Source organism: Urocitellus parryii, chromosome 6 (genome assembly GCF_045843805.1).
Source record: "Urocitellus parryii isolate mUroPar1 chromosome 6, mUroPar1.hap1, whole genome shotgun sequence".
NCBI lineage: Eukaryota > Metazoa > Chordata > Mammalia > Rodentia > Sciuridae > Urocitellus > Urocitellus parryii.
In genome coordinates this window covers 158,917,856-158,937,342 of record NC_135536.1, presented here as the reverse complement: position 1 = coordinate 158,937,342, position 19,487 = coordinate 158,917,856, and the positions used below count along the sequence as shown (strand labels likewise).

General features: G+C 37.3%; 1 protein-coding gene across 6 annotated transcripts in view; it reads right to left on the bottom strand.

Annotated features, from left to right (window-relative positions):
• Nucleotides 1-19,487, bottom strand: part of Kif16b (kinesin family member 16B) — a 307,313-nt gene that overhangs the window by 228,416 nt on the left and 59,410 nt on the right. For all 6 annotated transcript variants that reach the window (XM_077799621.1, XM_077799623.1, XM_077799622.1 and 3 more), the window contains exon 12: nucleotides 17,878-17,937. In XM_077799621.1, the coding sequence (XP_077655747.1) occupies nucleotides 17,878-17,937 (60 nt within the window). The remainder of the gene's footprint in view (nucleotides 1-17,877; nucleotides 17,938-19,487) is intronic.

The window sequence follows — 19,487 nt, the reverse complement described above, 5'->3', positions numbered from 1 at the left end:
GAGGTTAAAGGAGTCACTCAAGGTCATACAGCCAGCATCTGGTAGAGCTAGGACTGGATTGCATACACTTGGGTTCCAGAGTCCATGCCTTAACTGTTATTCTCTGCTACCTCTCAGTCACTATGGCAGCCCCTTCTTCCTAATTCCATATAAACAAGGAAAAATCTGGAGGAAATCTGAACTGAAAATCTGTAAAGATTCTTGACTCCAACGATCAGCTGAAACCAAGGAAGAGAATTCTATATTCACTATCCCAAAAGCCGTGGTTACTTTGCTAGACTGGACATTGTTAAATGAATGCATAATGAATGATCACAGAAAGAGAAGGAATTGTCCATTTTAATTATTTTAAAAATATTCTGAAGATGAGGGGAGGTAGAGATAAAAGAAGATATGTCATACAAAAAAAAGTCTTTTAAGTGGCAGATATAAGTAAATAACAAAGGAAGCTTTCTAATCGAAGCTAATCAAAATGGCCACCCAAGACTCAGACTGGGAAAACCTCTTAGCTCTAAGTATTAGCCAGGTATTCTTCTCTCAAAGCAACCTTAGAAAACTACTTAAAAGGATGAGAAAAGAACCTCCAGGAATGTGAAGATGAATTTACATCTTCTGCAGCAATTCTCAAGATACATAGCTACACAGGACAACATTCCATCTGAATAATTATCTATACTTAATTCTTCACAATTTATCTCTTACACATATACAGCATAAGGAAAACACTAGGAACCAGTCCCAGATCCACTTAGCAATATCCGTCATGCTCTTTCAAACAACTTCACTACCAAGGACCCTGAAATTAAATATAGGCTGGGCTTGTTTCCCCTAACTACAGTGACATCTAGTGCTGAGAAACAAAAACACACCCTGTAACATAACATTTATCCCATTACCAGCACAGGGAATGCATAGTGTAAAATAGGAATATGCATTACTCTTCAAATAAATGACCTTTTCCATAATTTGGATTGCCCATTGTCTGTCAACTGTCTTCTAATCCAAAATTTAAATACTGCATAATATTAACCCATTGAGAAAATATACTTGTTTGGTTGAGGTGAAGAAGTCATTTTGTTCTTCAATGTTTTTATTTATTTTAAATGCAACTGCAGCTTTACTTATTAACAGCAGACAGAGATGTTAGGAGACTCTGCAGACATTAAAAAACTTCCTATTAAATTTAACAAAAAGCATTCTGGATTGATGTAATAATTTTATAAATACAAGCCATTTATTCAAAACCAACTTTCAAATTTTCTCAAGGAGAATAATTTAAATGCAAATGAAGCCCATTATAGAATGGCTTCTGATTTAGATATATCTTATCTTCAAATTCTTCATATTAAACTATATTCTAAAAGATGCAGGCTAGCCATATCCTCCTCATCAAAGTGATGTGCCGTTTTGGTTTGAAGAATATAAGTGTTTAGATACCATTCTTAAATAATTAAAGAGTGCTGGATTGGGAGTGAGAAAATGGGACCCAGCCCTATTTCTACCTCTAAAACTTCAAGATCACATTACTTATGTTCTTGTGGCTTCAATTTCTCATTTAAAAAAAAAAAAGTTTGGGGAATATGGGAAATGGGAGAAGAGATTAGTCAAGATTCTTTCTTGTGCCCCCTAATCTAACATTCTAAATTTTATGAAAAAGATGCTTTAAGTATTGCCTGTCATTTATTTAAATCATACACAGTATCACAGCACTTTCAGGATGATATTGCAAAATAGATAAAACTCAGGCAACAAACCAGGTCTGAACTCAGTGTGGAATATGCAAAGATGTCTTGAAGACATTTAGAAGCTGACTCCTGACCTGGATCCAAAACATATTAAGTTGTATCCACTCTGAACTGTACTTTCTGAACTAGTAAGAACTGTCTAAAGCCTTTTAATAAAGATATTGAGATATCATACTATGTAAGCGAGCTCTAGTGCTGAATCATGATATTCATCAACATTCTAGGTAAGTGAAGTTTTGCTGACAGAATAAATCTTTGTTTAGGTTATAGGAAATGTGTGTCAAAAAAGATTTTCTAAAATGAGGAAAGAGCTCTAAGTAATTTAAAATACACATGGAGTTTTTCTACTATAATTATGGATATTACTCTTATTTTGCAGAAACAACTTCAAATATGTCCAAAAAGACACAACTAAGGCTTAGAGGCTACATCAAAAATGAGAGAAGAGGGAAGAGCAAAATCAGCAGAATGCTCAAAGAAAAAAAGGAAGGAAGTGAAAAGATGAACCCAAAGACCCACCACATTGGGGATGACTCCATCCAAATCACTGAACTGGTACCCCAGAAGGTCCCACTGAGCATTTGTGAGAAGCTGGTGACTGTGTGAGTGACAGCTCTTCAAAATGACTGAGGTGACACCTTTATATGTAACCAGCATGAAATAAGCAGAGAAAGCCAGAGGGGTGCTCAGTGACCCAGCAACTGAGGACATTAAGCACTGGGAAAACTGAAAGGAAGTCTTTGGGAAATAATGTAAGTTTTATTCACACCATCAAGAAATTCAAAACAGAACCACAATGAGATACCCCTAGACATTCACCAAAATGGCTAAAAGAAAAAAGATAAAGAGCCACAAATGTTGGTGAGGATGAGGAACAACTGGGCCTCATGGGAGGTGTGACAGTGACTGATATAACTACTCTAGAAAACTATTTTCAATATAAAAAAAAAAGCTGAACATACACCCACTCCAAGATCCAGAATCTAAGCATATACATAATAGAAATGTGCATACATTTGCCAAAAGACATGTATCAGAAGGCTCAGAGCAACACTAACTTCTCAATTAAAAAAAAAAGTAAAAAAAAAAAAAAAAACAGGGAACAGCCAAAATACAAAGAGGAAAATGAATAAATGAATAAACAAACTGTGATAGACCCACAGCATATAATACTAGACAACTATGCAAAGATATGGGTGGATCTCAGACATAATGTTGAACAAATGAAGCCGGTCCACAAAAATATACATTCTGTATGGTCCGTGTGTATAAAGGTCAAAAGCAGGATAAACAAAGCTAGAAGTCAGGCTACACAACTCCTTTGGAGGGAAGAGGATAACACAAGGTTACATGGCAGGGGCTCTGAGGGACTAATAATGTTTGCTGGTTGCTGGATATATGGATGTGTTTAGTTCATGAAAATCCACCAACAATACACGTGTAATTTGACAATGAAACACACACACACACACACACACACACACATATATATATGTATAGGTATGTGTGTGTGTGTGTGTATGTATGTATGTATGTATATATATATATATATAAAATACATAACACATAAATGCCCAGACTAAACAAAGGCTCCAAGCAGACATTTGAAAAGAAAAGTGGGCCTAAAATGAAAGCCCAGTGGCAAAGGACAAAAAAAGGAGCCTTCAATGAAGACCACTCAAGACAGAGAAAAGAGGCAGAGTCCCTATAACAAAGATAAGAGCCTACAAGATAAATCTATACACTACCCTGGGAAACCCAAAGTCTTTCAGAGATAGAAGGAATCCTCAGAGCTCACCTAGACCAGGCCACCCCATTTACAATAGAATAAACTAAGACCAAGAAAGAGAGGACTTAACTTGGGCAAAGTCATACAATTAATCAGTGATAGATCCAGGTGTAAAAGCAGACCAGCTCAGTTAATAAGACTTAAATAATTATAAAAAAGAGTCATGATATCTCAAATAAATGAATTGTGCTACCATTCAGAATGTATGAGAACTCAAGAAAAGGCAAGCTTTTGTCCATTTCATTCAAATGAGAAAGGCTCTGAAACAACAACACAATGCAGGTGATATCCACAGGGTGGAGAAGGGGACTGCAGAAGATGGGGGGGAGGGAAGCAATTGTACAGACATTTGGGAATATAGCACATGGCAGATGACACAAAGCAAAACTGTCACTGTTTTACTGTTCTCTACAGGCAGCACTCAATATAGGCAGCACTCAATAACACTTTGCAGAACTGGGCCATTTTTCCTTGTCCAAGAACACATTTCATATCTTTCTTTTATACAAACCATCATTGCAGAAAAGGGCTCTAGAACAATTAACTGCAAGTAAGTTTCATATGAAGTAGAAAATCACCTATAAAAGTAGACAAGAATACACAACTGGCTGGATACATTTCAGGGGGGAAAAAAGTTCCAAAGATGTCCAGAGATGACATTAATATAAGAACAAATGTTAATAACATTAGAAAAATGAAATGACATCCAGGGACATAACCATAATACTTTGCTTAAGAAATAGGCTAGAAACAAGCCAAGACAAAAGAAGACTAAGCCCAACCATACTGGAAAGCCATGATTAAATAAAGAGCATTACAAAACACAAAGGGAGATCTGAGCCACTATTTCATGGAAAGTAAATCTTGTCTTGACATTTACGGAGAAAACAGCAGATGGGGCTTCCACAGTGGCCATCTTCTATGTTGGTTTTTAAATACTGATAAACAACCAAATTCACTACAAATAAACGATCACTTTTAAGACCACTTTTTTGCCATCCACCTTTATAAGATAAAAAAGCAAAAATGACCAAACAAAAGTCAGTGCATTTGAAAATAAAAACAAAACAAAAAAAATGGAAGAGAGTAATTAAAGAGAAGTCAGTCTCAAACAATAAGAGCCAGAGAGAAAAGATGTGGTCACAATCTGACAATCTGAGACCTCAAAATAGGTTCCAATGCCGACCTCACCTCATCCGTCCTTTACTGTGTACCTCCTGGGCCTCAGTTCCTTGTCTGTAAAGTTGAAAAACTAAGACTACCATCTTCACAATGCTGTTGCATGGAATAACAAAGGAAATCCATACACTAATAAAAACTGTGCTGTGTACATACAGTGCCCAAATACACGAAATGAAGTTAATGCTGTGAGAAAACGGAGTTTGCATTTTAATTTATTGGATTAAAATTGAAAATTATGCTACTGAAAAACTTTTAAATACATTTGCAACAAACTTAGTATAGGAATTATTTTTCAGATATAAATTTTATAAAATCAAAATATATATCAAATGTATCTGATGCAACTTTAACATCTAAATTGAAAAGAGCTGTAAATGCAAAATTCAGGCCAGTTAACAAAGACTTTTTAGGGGAAAAAAATGTAAAATACTTCATGACTAATTTCTTTACTAAGTATATATCAAACTGGTAATTTTTTCATATATTAGGGTAAATAAATACATTATTAAAATTAGTCTGCTATTTCTTTTACCTTTTTAATATGGCTTCTACCAAATTTGAAATTGTGTATATTGCTTGTATTATACTTCTATTAGACATTGCTGGCTTGGAACAATGACCAACATGTAATAAGAGTGCAGTGATTTATTATCAGCTATTACTCCTATTAATATTATTATTACTAATTGCTGAATGCAAGGCAATTTGGAGAGCTAAAACAGAACACATCTCTACCTTCTGCAACTCAGAGTCTAGTGGTAAAAGGACATATAACAGTTTTACAGGGCCTAATGTAAATATCTAGCTGTGTAATAAGAAGACTTATAAAGAAAAAAAAATCCATGAAAGTATAGTAAACCTCTGAAAACCTCTGAAACTACCATTCTAAAAATCTGAAAAAAAAAATCAGAATTTATGTTAATCACATCACCCAGTTGGGTAAGATCTAGATTAAAATGACACATACACGTATATACATATACGAATGAGACACCAACTTAGAATGAAGGTGAAGTCTGTAGCTTGTGGATGGGTGGTTTGCTCTTGGCTGGGCCAAGACCTGATCTACTAGGGTATCTTGCCTTGTTCCCATGTAAACACGTGCAAAAACTCATGAGCTGCACACATCATATTTGCACATTTTGTGTATTTTAAACCTCAATAAAAAAGTAAACTCAGCTGGGCATGGTGGCATATGCTTCTATCCCAGCAAGACAGGAGGCTGAGGCAGAAGGATTGTTAGTTCAAAGACAGCATCAGCAATTAAGTGAGGCCCTAAGCAACTTAGCAAGACCCTATCTCAAAATTAAATATAAAAAGGCATAGGGATGTGGCTAAGTGGTTAAGTACACCTAGATTCAATCCCTGGTATTAAAAAAAAAAAAGGTTTTTTTTAAGTTCCTATAAACAAATCACTATATTTTTAAAAAGTGAATTGATTCAGCTGAAATTTCATTTCCAATGGCATCACTGGATGGCTCCAAATGATTGCATCAGTATACGACTTAGGGGAGTGGGACAGTGCAAGAAGTTATGTAGGCATTTTAATTTTTTAATTTTTTTTTGAGAGAGAGAGAGAAAGAGAGACAGAGAGAGAGAATTTTTAATATTTATTTTTTAGTTTTCGGCAGACACAACATCTTTGTTTGTATGTGGTGCTGAGGATCGAACCCGGGCCACACGCATGCAGGCGACGTGCTACCCCTTGACCCACATCCCCAGCCCAATATAGGCATTTTATTCTAAGAGCCTGGGCCTATGCAATAAATACAAGACAGGTGCTTTAAAGATGATCTTCCACATACTTTAGAGCTTATTCCCCCAACTCTTGTGAGACGCAGGGCAGTTGTTTAAAAAGAGAGTTTCCATGAATCAGCAGTGAAAGTGAAACAACTGTTTTTGTTTGTTTGTTTTTTAAAGAGCCCTAAGTGATTCCAAGTGGAAACTACTTCTGCAAGAAAAATCAACTTCTTATTACATGGCAAATAACCAATTTATCAGTTGTTTGGGATGAGAATCTGGACTTAGCAACTTAAAGAAGCACAATAGCAAATGCTGTAGCTGGATGTCAGTCTGCTGGTAATACCAGTATAATTTTTACTTTAATGACAGGAGCAAGGAAGGCTTAAATATAATTCATTAATATAGACAGACTTTAGAAGAAAACAACCATCTTCAGTGATATGTGTGTTGTTCAGTTTCTTTCAAGGAGATATCAAAGCCACTTGAAACTAACTCCCACCATCTATATGACATAGACAACTTGCTCAGGAAGGTTGCTTTTAGCTGGCAAAGCTGACACTATAAAGTACTAGAGAAAATGATAGAGATTTATAGCTAACTCCCTTTTGCAAGTATCAAGAATATTCTGGTAATAAATATCCACAAGCAACCTAGGTCCATATTTCTTTTCTCAGCAGATGGCTACTTGCTAATTATACTGTCTTACAGATACATACTTCTTAAAACCATCACTTTTGCAAAGAGACTTAGAGCTCTGTTGCTTGGAGTTAAGGGAAAATGCTGCCATCCTTAAATAATGCAAAGGCAAAATCAACCAGGATGCTTAGGAAAAGTAATCTCTTAAAACCTGCTGTTGTGATATGAATGCAGGGCAGTGCCAACTTGCTGCTCATAGTAACTGTTGCTAGGTAGGCTGGAATAGGAAACATCAACCTAAAGGGGTCACCTGGAAAGTAAGCCAAATTCAAAACTATATATGAAAGGCTGTCGAAAAGAACACACCCATATTCAGAGCTCATTTTAAATCACATAATTAATCCAAAGGATAAAAAAGAAATGTGTTTAAATACATGGAATTCTTTGTGTGACATCTTTCAATTATAACACCAGAAGAGGCAGGTTTCTCAAGGAATGTTCATACCACAGCACAGATATTAAATTGACCCTTTCAAACAATTTTCCAGCTGAACATAGGATTCCTATGTCAAAAAGGTAGCATTCAAATATATTTTAATTTGCATCTCTTGTTTGCCTTGAATGTATTTTACACTATAGTTCATTACCAGATTTAGTATCTACTGTGGAAAATATGACAGTTTCAAGAAGATCCACACACACTCTGTCCAACCCAGTACACACCAGCTATAGTGAATGGGTCATGTACCAAAACAAGGTTTCATATACATATTTTTTCTGCCCAACTGGGAAGACAGATATCAAAAATGGATGATATTACTACTATACTCCCAATGCTAAGTACTAACATTTTTCTCAATATTTTGCATGTACTCCTTTCTTATCTTATGTAATAGGTACAATTACAGTCTGCACCTTCCAGTAAGAGTCTGAGAAACTAAAAGGTCGATGTGACCAAGGTTAAAAAATTATAAATGATGAATCCAGAATAATACACAAGCAAAAATCACTAGCATAGGAAGGCTGAGAACCTTCTTACTCCCAAGCTCACTGATACTCCACTACCACCCACTCTTCTCCAAACTCATACTCTTAGAAATAATCCAAGGTGAGTTAAATGTGCACCTGGGTGACATGAACAATAAACCTATCTGTACCATGAAATGGCTGCTTTTTAAGCTTCTTTGCCAGCAAAACCAAGTTCCTATAATTTAGCACCCAGTGAGTACAGGTGTACAAAAAGCACACTTCCATGACCAGGTAATCTTTTCCTCCCTGACTGTGACAATAAATATGCAGTAAGAGCCCTTCAGCACACATGCCTCACTGTGAAAGATCAAAAGAAAAATCCCTTATGTATTCAGAATAATTTATTGCAGAGTACCAACATTTAACAGGGTGCATTTGACTTATTTCTGAGCCTTTTGCTCCAGAAACGTTATTCAAAAGGAAGAACCAGCATACACTTGGAATACCTTTATTTATGAGCAATTCCTGCAAGGTGAGAACTGCTATGGAAAATATGGTAGGCCTGCCATTATTAACAACATCAGAACTGGTTCTATAAGTAGCTCAGCATGGCCTCTGACCCTACCAAGTGCTATAGTGCTGACAGCCATCTCCCCTGTTAATTATCAAGTCCCAGTTGCAGAAAACAATGAACTTTGTTTATTACATTGCCTTTCATCTTAAAAAACAGTTGCAAGAACAGAACTTTAGAAAAGGGAGAACATACATTTTGGTAGAAATTAACAGCCAGAGTTGAACTTTAATGAGAGGTTGACAAATTAACAGCTGCATACTATAGAAAGTGCAGTAACATTCTTTTTTTTCTTGCCTTAAGATCAAGAAAGAGCCAATGAGATAGTATGTGTGAAGGCACTAAAAAAAAGATAAAGCGCCTTGCACAGGAGAGCAGGGGGGTATTGTCAATGACTTTTGTTGAGAGAGATACAAGGTCATCCACACTAGTCTGCAGATTAAAGTCATGTGTATTACATCCCCTCCACAAATCCTCCCTCCTTTTAATACTCTCATCTATAGATGACAGGAGCACACACTCAACACACATAGTTGAAAACCTCTGGTATGGATGAAACGGTCAAGAGATAAGGAGAATAGAGGGGGTAAAAAGATACTTATGGGAGATTTCTTTTGCAAAAATGGCAAGAATCCCCTCCCACCTTACTCTGGTTTTAGTCATAGGACTAACTTTAGGCAATGAGATATTAGCAAATGAGATGGAGTAAGAACTTAAAAAGTATTTAGACATAGACTTATCCTCTCTTGCAGTTCTTAGGACCCTGAGACCACCAGGTCAAACCTGTGGATGAGAAACATAAGGCCAAATCATCCCCAGTCGACAATGAGCCAACCAACAGCCATGTGAGTGAAGCCATCTGGAACCATCCAACTCCAGGGAAAGAAGGAGGGCATCAGAAAGCTGCTGAGCAAGCCTAGACCACAATGTCATAAAAAATAACAACAACCTGTTTAAAGCCATTAGGTTTTAGGGCCATTTGTTAGGCAGCAAGTCTTCAAACTTGTCCTTAAACTTCTCAGAAATAGGAGGACACTACTGACTTCAACAATTATTCACTGAACACTTTTTATTTAAGAAGTATACAAGACATATACAAGTATACAAGACAGTAGAATTTATGAGACATAAAAATATAAGCAAAACATAGGTCCTGATCCCAAGGAGTTTACAATCTAATGGAGAAAATAACAAGCATGGGACAGCTATAACACAACATGAAGGGGCCTTCCCGCCACTCTTCAGGAATGCCTGTCTTTCACATTACATATATGAACCCATTCCCCAAAAACTTCTCTAGTACTATACAGGGACTTTATAACCAACCAACCACCAGTGTTCATATTTTCTGAGTGAGCACTGAATAAAACAAAACTTGTGTCTTCATGGAGTTTATATGCTAGTGGCTATAAATCTATAAAATGTTTAGTATGGTAAAGGGACTTTTCAGAGTGGTTTGTGTGTGTGTGTGTGTGTATGCATGTGTGCATGCACAGGTATACACATTTGTACCTAACATTTGTTTAGCCTAAATTATCTTTTTACGTAAACCAAAATTAAAAAAAAAAAAACTGGAACTGAAAATAAGACTTACTGATTTGATAAACTCTGAGGTCTCAAACTCCAAAGAATATGGTAGCTGAACTACATTGTTTTATTTAATAAATTATTTTAGGCCTGTTCTATTAAAAATTAGAAGATGAGAGAAGAAACAAGACAACAGAAGACTATGAGAGTTTAAAAAAAAAAAAAACAATAGTGGGGAAATGTCTTTTAGCATTAGAATGTAATCTCCACAAGGACAGGGACTTTTTACTTTGCTCATCAGGTATACTCAGTAACTAGAACAATGTATAATAAGTAAGATGTTCCTGATAAACATGTGCCCAAGGAAGGAGAGGGGAGTAAGGAAAGAAAGAAGGGATGGAGAAAAGTTTACAGAAATTCAGCAATAGGAAGTTAATGAGTTCCTAAAGGCACAACTTACACATGGCCTGCACTAATAAGCAGGTGCTGAACTAGAATGAATGAAAACCAAAGGAGAAAGAACACTGACTAACATAATTCCCACTGCAACCAATCTCTGTGTGACTGAAAGCTTGCAAAGTTAAAGCACTGTCTTCATGTAGACGAATGAACTTCATGTAGACGAATGAACCACACAATCCTGTGAGGCCTAACAATGCTTTCGCCAATGACAGACTGTACACGTGAAAGTGGCCGCATTATCCTGCAGTGATGTTCCATCATAGTTTGTGCTATGATGCTAGCACAATGTTGAAAGGACTTAGCCACGTGGTTCTCAGAACGTGTACCTGTCATTATGTCACACATAGTTATACTTTGCATTTTTGAAATGGCAAAAACCATATATAAGCAATACATATGACTGCCTGAGGTCAAAATTTTCAATCAACAAATGCACAAACAGTTATTGATGACAAAACTTATAACCCATGGCAGAAAGAGCTGCCTCATCCTAGATCCAAAATGTGGGGGAAACCGATAATCATTAACAAATTATTACCAGAGACCTATCCCCAGATTCAATTCTTAAACCAAAGAGAGCTCAAGATTAACAATATTTAAAAGGGAGATATCACACACACACACACACACACACACACACACACACACACACATACACACACAAATGTTGTCTTCCCCAGGCTTTGTTTGTAGATTTTCCAGAACCAGAAGATTCAAAGCCTGGGGCAGCAGGGATCCTGAGGACCACAGGAAACTTGTTCTACAAACCTAACCCATCATGAGCCTGCTGAGCAACAGCCCCAGTTATTAGTGCTGCTTCCAAATCCATTACATTCCCCAATACACGTCCTCTCCACAAAATGGAAAACTGCAGACAGCCAGGGAAAAAAATCTTTTATAGGTTGCCATAATCTTCCACAGACAAAAAGTTCAGCTGATTGATTCTCTCATAAAACAGAAATAAGTTGGTTGATAGCATGCCTCTCCATGAAATTTAAACTCAGAAAATCTTAAGCCAGGAAAGGATTCCAATTTCATTTTATTATAGTTCTTGTTAGTTAAAACATTCTGAAAGAGTAAAAGGTTCTTTTCCATCAATGTGTTATCCATCCCTGCCGTAGACTTGTAGTACTCTGCCTTTCTATTTCTCCAGAGAAGGAATACCAAGATGCCAGAGTAATTTAAATCTAAATCATTTGCATTAGGATCCCATCATGATGTGATTTCACAGATGCTCTGTCCTCCAAATTCAGTTCAACACACACTAGTTGTTTACTGTGTGTAAGATATGTAATAATTGCATATAATTAAAATCTGAAGGAAACAGCTTCAATTCAACTTACACTCATCCAAGTAGCTCACTTTCCAAGGAAATCTTCTCCCTGGATGTCTATGGCTTATGGTGTCTGTGTGTCATCCCTCCCTGATACAGTCAAAAGCCCTGTGCAGGGCAATAAAAACACACAAAAAGACCAGACAGATGCTGGAGCAATCCAAGGCTATGTTTTCAGCAAGAAAAGAGACCCTGTTTATTAAAGTGAGAAGAACAACCAAAGCTGGAGGGATTCAAAATGAGAGCACTCATGGGGCCACAAGCACTACAATGCAGTTCTGCTCTGGACAGACACTCATAGGGACCATTTTCCCTTCAGCCACACCATCTGTCAGGTGGCTGCCAGCTTTATGCTACAGTCCTAACCGTCTGTGATTTATTTTGAAGCACAGAGCTCAAGGAGTTCTTTGGAAGTCAGATAACACACCTTGGGCATTTTTCTTTAACCATCTATAAAACACTGGAACAGAGAAAATGAAATGTGTACAAAGCAGATAAACCAGAAAGAGGAATAAATGTGGCAGTAGAATAAGAGATAGTGGGAATAGAGAAAGAATTTTGGAATTCTTCCTTTTAAGGATCATTTAAAAAATTCATCAGCAATAAAACATCAAGATTTGTAAAAAAGTCAAGCTGAAAGGTATGTGGGAGGGGTGCTGAGCAGTCTCTTCATACGTCAATTCCTACAGTAAGCAATCAGAACAACATCATGACTATGCCAAACGAGAACCAAGGCAAAGGCCCTGGAAGCCAAGGCTTATAGAAGTTGGATTTATCACAACATTAACTTCCATGTCCCAAGAGAGTCACCACAGTGGAAGACAAATTCAACCATGAGGGAAGTCACTCTGGGACAGCATGCTAAGAAGACCAGAAAGACTGACACAAAAAGAGAAGAAGAGCATGTGAACACACCAGAGGGCTAGCAGCACAGTCAAGAGAGCAGATGTGGAGCACCACAGGCATCAGACAAGGTCTCACGAAATTGAAACCATTCCGTATTTAAACCTAAGGGACTTCAAAACAGGGAACTAGATGCTCAGCTATAGAAAGAGCTGGAAAGCATTCTGGGACAAAGAGGCCACACACACACACACACACACACACACACACAACAGAGAGTGAGTACCACCACCAGATAAGGGTCAAAGAAAGAAAATGTTTCTGGAGATCAGGTCTAAGTCATCAGGCAGAACTGTAAGCGCCACAATCACTCCTTGCTGGCAGGAACTAGGGCCATGGAGAAGAGAGGCACCTGACACTGAAGATTGTGTATGAGGCCAGAGGGGAGGGATCTGGTTGTTTTCTCCAATCTCCCAAAGGGAGATTCATAGGACCCTAAGAAAGGGCAGCCCATAAGAGTCAGCCCCCACAGCACAGGGCAGAGCAAAAGAAGGGGAAGAATGGCTCTACCTTTCCCAGGGACATCTGAGTTAGCACTCAAACCTGAAGTTACAGACACATCACCTGGAGATCTTTCTGAAATGCAGATTCTGCCCCAGGAAGTTTAGAGTGGGGACCCAGAGTTTGCATTTCTAAACAGCTCCAAGGTAATATTTAAGGCTGCTGATCCAGAAGCCACACTTTGAACAGACAAGGATCTAACTGATGTATGTGAAGAACAGTGCTATTATCAAAAGGAATTTAACATTATGGTTAAATTGAGAGAATTATGTCTCTCAAGAATAAAAATATGCAGTCATATATGAAATTTTCAAATATAAATGAGAACAATGGGATAGTGTATACAGAAGCATCACTAGGGCAGAAATGTTCCCCATACAATAACTTCATGGTGTGTTGCCCACAAGGTCACCAGATCTGTAGAGTTCAAGGTTGTTGTTAGGGCTGAATTGTTTCAGCCCAAAATACATGGTGAAGCTCTAAATCCTAGTACCTCAAAATGTAACTGTATTTAAAGACTGGACCTATAATAAGTTAAAATTAATTGACTAAGATGATTAAGTTGAAATGAGGCCATTAGGGTGAGTCCTAATCCAGAGTGACTGTTGCCATTATAAGAGGTGATTAGGATACACAGAAGGAGACTGGGATGCAGACACACAGAGCAGGTCACGTGAGGACATGAGGAGGTAGCTATCTGCAGGCCAAGGAGAAGCCGCCTCAGGAGAAACCAACCATGCCAATGTCTTGATCTTGGACTTCTAGCCGCCAGATCAGTGAGCAAATGAATTTCTGATGTTTAAGCCATATAGTCTATGGTATTTTGTTATGGCAGTCTGAGCAGATTAATACAATTTACTTTTTGTTTACTGCTACTGTTTAATAAAACTGTAAATTTCCAATGTGTGCCTGCTAAGTTTGAAGCAGAGCCATAGAAGCTGGCTCAGAGAATGATGAAGAGATGCAGTCCAGGGCCAGCTCCTGCTCTTCTTTTCTGTTATGGATGTGTTGGCAGCAAGCGGGAGAAACCAATACTGCCTAACTCAAATGATGATGAGCACTATGCCAGATATAAAAGCAGATGCCATAAAAGTACAGAAGAAAGCAAAATTTATCCTGAGAAGCAAGGGAGAGGAGAGAAGGGGTGATCAATGGGCCTCGAGGTAGATTCTGACAGAAGCACAAAAAGGCAAAAGCATCCCTATTGACAAAGCAACACCAGCAAAAGCTAAGGGACTCCAAGAAATCCAATTCCCGACTGCACTCAGCAACCAGCATGTCACCCAGCAGGTTGAGATGAAGGGAGAACCATGACAGGACTATTCAGATGAAACTGAACAGGAGACACCTGCCTTTAACATCCAACAAGGGAACACGAACTTCAGAAAATGAAGATTAATGAAAATGAGGAAGGTGAATTACAGGGATAGAAAGGGAGGAGATGTTGAGCACAGTAAGAGAACTCTCCCTCATTACCTATTGGCCTAAGACCTGCCTCTTTAAGTAAAATACATGTTCTGCTGTCAACTACTTTCAAAATAATGCTGAAGATTTTATCATCTCTTACCCTGCTAACTTGGATATAACAAAGAGGTTGCCATCCACCATGATTTACAAGCTGGGAACCAAGGTATATGACATTTATAGATGAATGATACAGCTCAGTGAATCAGAAAGGAAATAGCCTAAGATCCAAGTTCTGAGTTCTGTAGATCAAAGCTCAGGTTCCAGCTTCTATCATCATGTTGCTCTTCTAAAACAGTCAGCACCTTTTGTCAGAGCACACATGCACCTAGAGGTCTGTCACTGTCCCTCCACCCTCATGCAACAAGACTTTGGATTTTACTTATCTAGATCAAGAGAAATCACAGATTGGATGTAGAAAGAAGGGAACAAAAATACTCCTGACTTGAGCACCTAAGAGCTAAGGATACAGTGATGTCCAGGCAAATTTAAGGGACTTTAAAGAGGAATTCAGATTTAAGGGTGTCTTCACCCAACACACTGAGTTTAGACTCCTCCCCCTACATGGGGGGAGGGAAGATCCCTATGTTTCTAAAGCTACTGCAAATGATACATGTTAAATCTCAAGACTCATAACTGAAACAGGCAATGTAAATATACAGTAAAGATCATTGCCACTGATTTGAGATGAATTTCATGCAGTACTATGTATTATGATGAAACACAGCAGAAATACAGGAGAGGATTACACAAGCCAAACAGATATATACCCATGGAATTGCAATCAATTCCAAAGAAAGTTTTCAATGAAAGCATTCAAATTCTCCTCTTCTTCACTCCATCCTGCATGTACAGTCTTTCAATAAGAAATGAAGACAACCCTTAAACTACCAAAGATGAGCAGAAACGACTATAGATTTAAAGCACAAATACCAGCAGAGAAATCTAAAACAAGCTTGCAAGGTTGAGAGAAGGAAAAATCAGGAAATAGCATTTGCCTTCCTCCTAACCTTTCACACATAACATGTATCATATTTTTCCTTCTCATCTGAAAAATATTTTAAAAAATAAATATAATTAGATTTAGGAAAAATTGGATTGGAATTAAAGGAAGATTTAGCTTCTGGCCCAGAATCACCTTATGAGGAAAAAAAAAAAAAAAAAGCCTAAGAAAAAGTTCAGAGGTTTCACCATTGTAACTTTCAAAATAAAATTTTGCAGGGCCATTATAAAACCCAGTATATTACTACAGTAAATGGGAATGTAGTTCAGTGGTAGAGCACTTGCCTAGCTTTGCAAGGCCCTGGGTTTGAGTTCTAGCAACACACACACACACACACAGAAAAAAGAAAGAAAACCCTATAGTGTCAAAGGAGACACTGAAGCAGCAGCAGCAGATCAAGCTTATATCTTTCAATTTCTTGCTACAGTGCTTCTGGTGTTACTGGGCACTGCATACAACAGTGACTTTTCAAATAGCTGACTAGTGATAATTTCTTTCTTCCTTAAATGGAGATATTATTCCTCCCTCCTTGGCAAATTTTCTGGGAAAACATACATTATACCATGAAAGTTCAAAGAACTGGGGCTTCAGGAGCTACAACACAATCTCTTAAGAGTAGATGTAACTTATCAAAAAAATATTGTACCTCTTTAAAAGTGTTTATTCCATACATAGCTATTCTGAAATGTGAATGAAGTCTTTGTTTGGTTTCACGCACTAAAATCTCTCAACAAACCTGGGCTGGGGTGTAAATCAGTAAATCAGAGGACTTTCCTAACACAGGCAAGGCCCAAAAGCCCAGGGTTGATACCCAGGGCCATGTACATATATACATAAATACATACATATAATCTAAAAAAGGAAATGTTGCAGAAGTACAGTATACATCTTCTGTACAAAATAGTACAACATTCTTATCATAATAAGGAGAAAGAAGGAAATTTGAATGTGAAAATTCTTACTTGGTACAGTGCTTCCTGAAACTGATAAGAAAATTACCAGGATCATCACAACCTGCTACCATTTGGAATTTGGGCACAACCTCTGACCTCATGAAAAACACTCTTATTATCCCCGATTCCCAAGATCTTTATGAAGTATAATGCTGGCTCTGCTCTTTGAGACAATTGTTAGATACAGACAGAACTTAATTTCTAATCCAGACTGTCAAAAGTCTGCCTCCATGAACCAGTGATTGGATGCGCCATTTTGATGTGATGGGGATCCAAGTTAGGGTTCTGCCCAGACAGTCAGTTAAGCCTCATCTATCTAGACTTGCCAACATTAGATGAAGGTTTAACTCTTGAGATAGTCCTACTTCAACAGACCTCAAAACAAAGAAACAAATGAACAAAAAACTCAGATTCAACAGCCTCTGAACTGCCTTCCCTTGTGCTAAAGTCAGACAGATGCCATCAATGCACAAAATTTTAACCTGAACTTCAAACCTGGTGTTACTGGCCCTCAATACGTGTCAGAGATTTTATACCCAAGTCAGCAAAAATACAAAAACATAAAGAAACCAGTATTTTGAAGCACCAACCATGAAAAGTGGAGGCCTCTAAGAATTTTCACAGTAAGTCCTGCTAGAAATGCATATCATCACACAGTCTAGTCCTTGAGACACATGAAAAACATTTTGATAAGACATTACTAGTTTAGAAATTTCTGAAATTTAGTCATAATACACGCAAACATATTCTACAATACTGTTAAGGAAAGTATATTTTTAATTTAATATATTGACTTTGGCAAAAGCAGAAAAAAAAATGTGAATGCCCCTAAAGAATAAAAAGAGTCAAGTAAAAGTAAATATCTTAAATATCAACATAATCTGTGCATGTTAAAACATACAGCTTTAATGTCTAATAAACTACTTACTTTCCCAATTCTTCAAAATCAAACAGTCAAACATAGTCACTAATTGGCTCCACTGACTTTACTCTAAGCAAAGCACACAACTGCCATGTATGAAAAGGGGGGTAAAAAAAAAGGTTTACATACTTAAGCCAACACAGTAAGACTAAAACATCTTTTTATAGTCCTTACTTTCAAAATATTTTGGGTTTCATTCCACTTATTGGTCCATTCCTTGGTCAATTCTTGAACCTAAAAAGAAAGTGGTTATTTTTAATAATTAATAAGATTTTCTTATAGAAAGCTTCCAAATTCTTAGAACTTATGCAAATATAAAGTATTATTTTTTAAATGAGCTAGCAATTTCTACAAAAGCTATATCACCAAATATAAGTCAAACAAGCTGATCTCATCCTACAACCTACATTTTGGCAAAGGAAAAAACTGACAGAAATTGTTAATCAAGTTGCCTAGAATTTTACAACAGTCTTTCCTGGCACATTAACTAAAGCTGTTTCTGTGGATTATTAACCAAAATCACAAGTTCAAGGATGACAATGTCCCATTAAATGGGTTAAGTTTTCCTGACTATACTTTGGGTCCTAAGAAATAGTGATTTACTTTTCTTTCTAATTAGATGTAGTGATTAAATCACCTTGGATGTTGCATTTTCTTTTAGGAGATAATGTGCTTTTGTAGCTAATTAATGGGGTTTAAAAATCTCATTCTATCTTATAAAAAAAAAGGTGGTACTTTAATTGGCTCTATTAGTGAAAGAAAAGATCTTTTGATAAAAAGCAGCTTCTTTCCACTCTGCTATAACTTTGGGAAGAAAACATTCCCATTGTTGATCATGGAGAAATTGTTTTTCAAAATTAGTGGACATTTCCTACTAGTTCCAGAAAAAATTTCAGATGATCCTAATGATTAATTCATTAGGAAGGAAAAAGTGATACCTGAATTGAGTGGTGGAGGAAAAAAAAAAATGAATAAAAAATGTGTTCTGTGAATAGGAATAGACCTAGGATAAAAGAGAGCCTTTGGAAAGGGGAGTCATCCTCTTGGGACCTCTTCCTTTCTGTGCCAATGTCACTCCTGCCTCCCCTACTTCCTCCCAGAGGCAGACACCTCACTACATAAACCTCCTGGTCTTCCCACCAGTGAGCCACCCCACTTAACCAGGACACATGGACCCATAAAATACATCTGCCTTCACTCTCACTGCTAAAACGAGTGAGGGTGTAAGCAGCCATGAAGTACTACTTGGAAAGGGTATTCCTGTCAGCAAACTTAAGGAAAGAAAATGTGGTGCTGACAAGAACTGGAGGATCAGGAGTGATGGTTTATCCAAGAAGAAAACCAAACCTCACCCACATACACTCAATCATTCAGAGGCCATTCATTTTACTCCTTAATTTACTTCAAGTAAGACTGTGGGTGTTACATTTTTTAAAATAATGTTTCTTCTTTTACTAGTTATTGGTGACAAACTCTACCATCTTCTTGGTGAAAAACAAAAGAAACAGAAGTAGAAGAATCTTTCTAGTTTCACTTTTTGCTCATCCCTAAAGCTACGAAAAGGCAATGTTGATTTGTCTGATCCTTCACTGATACCAACCTCAGATTCACAACAGTAATAAAAACCATGAAGGTTTTGGGGTATTTTGTTTTGAAAAAAAACTTTCAGAGAGGAATATTCTTGGTATCCTCTTCCTACAAAAAAGGAATAGCCTAATATGTTGAGTTTACTAATTTATACTAACCAGAGTTTCTCACTGGCAATTAACCTGAGAACACAAAGC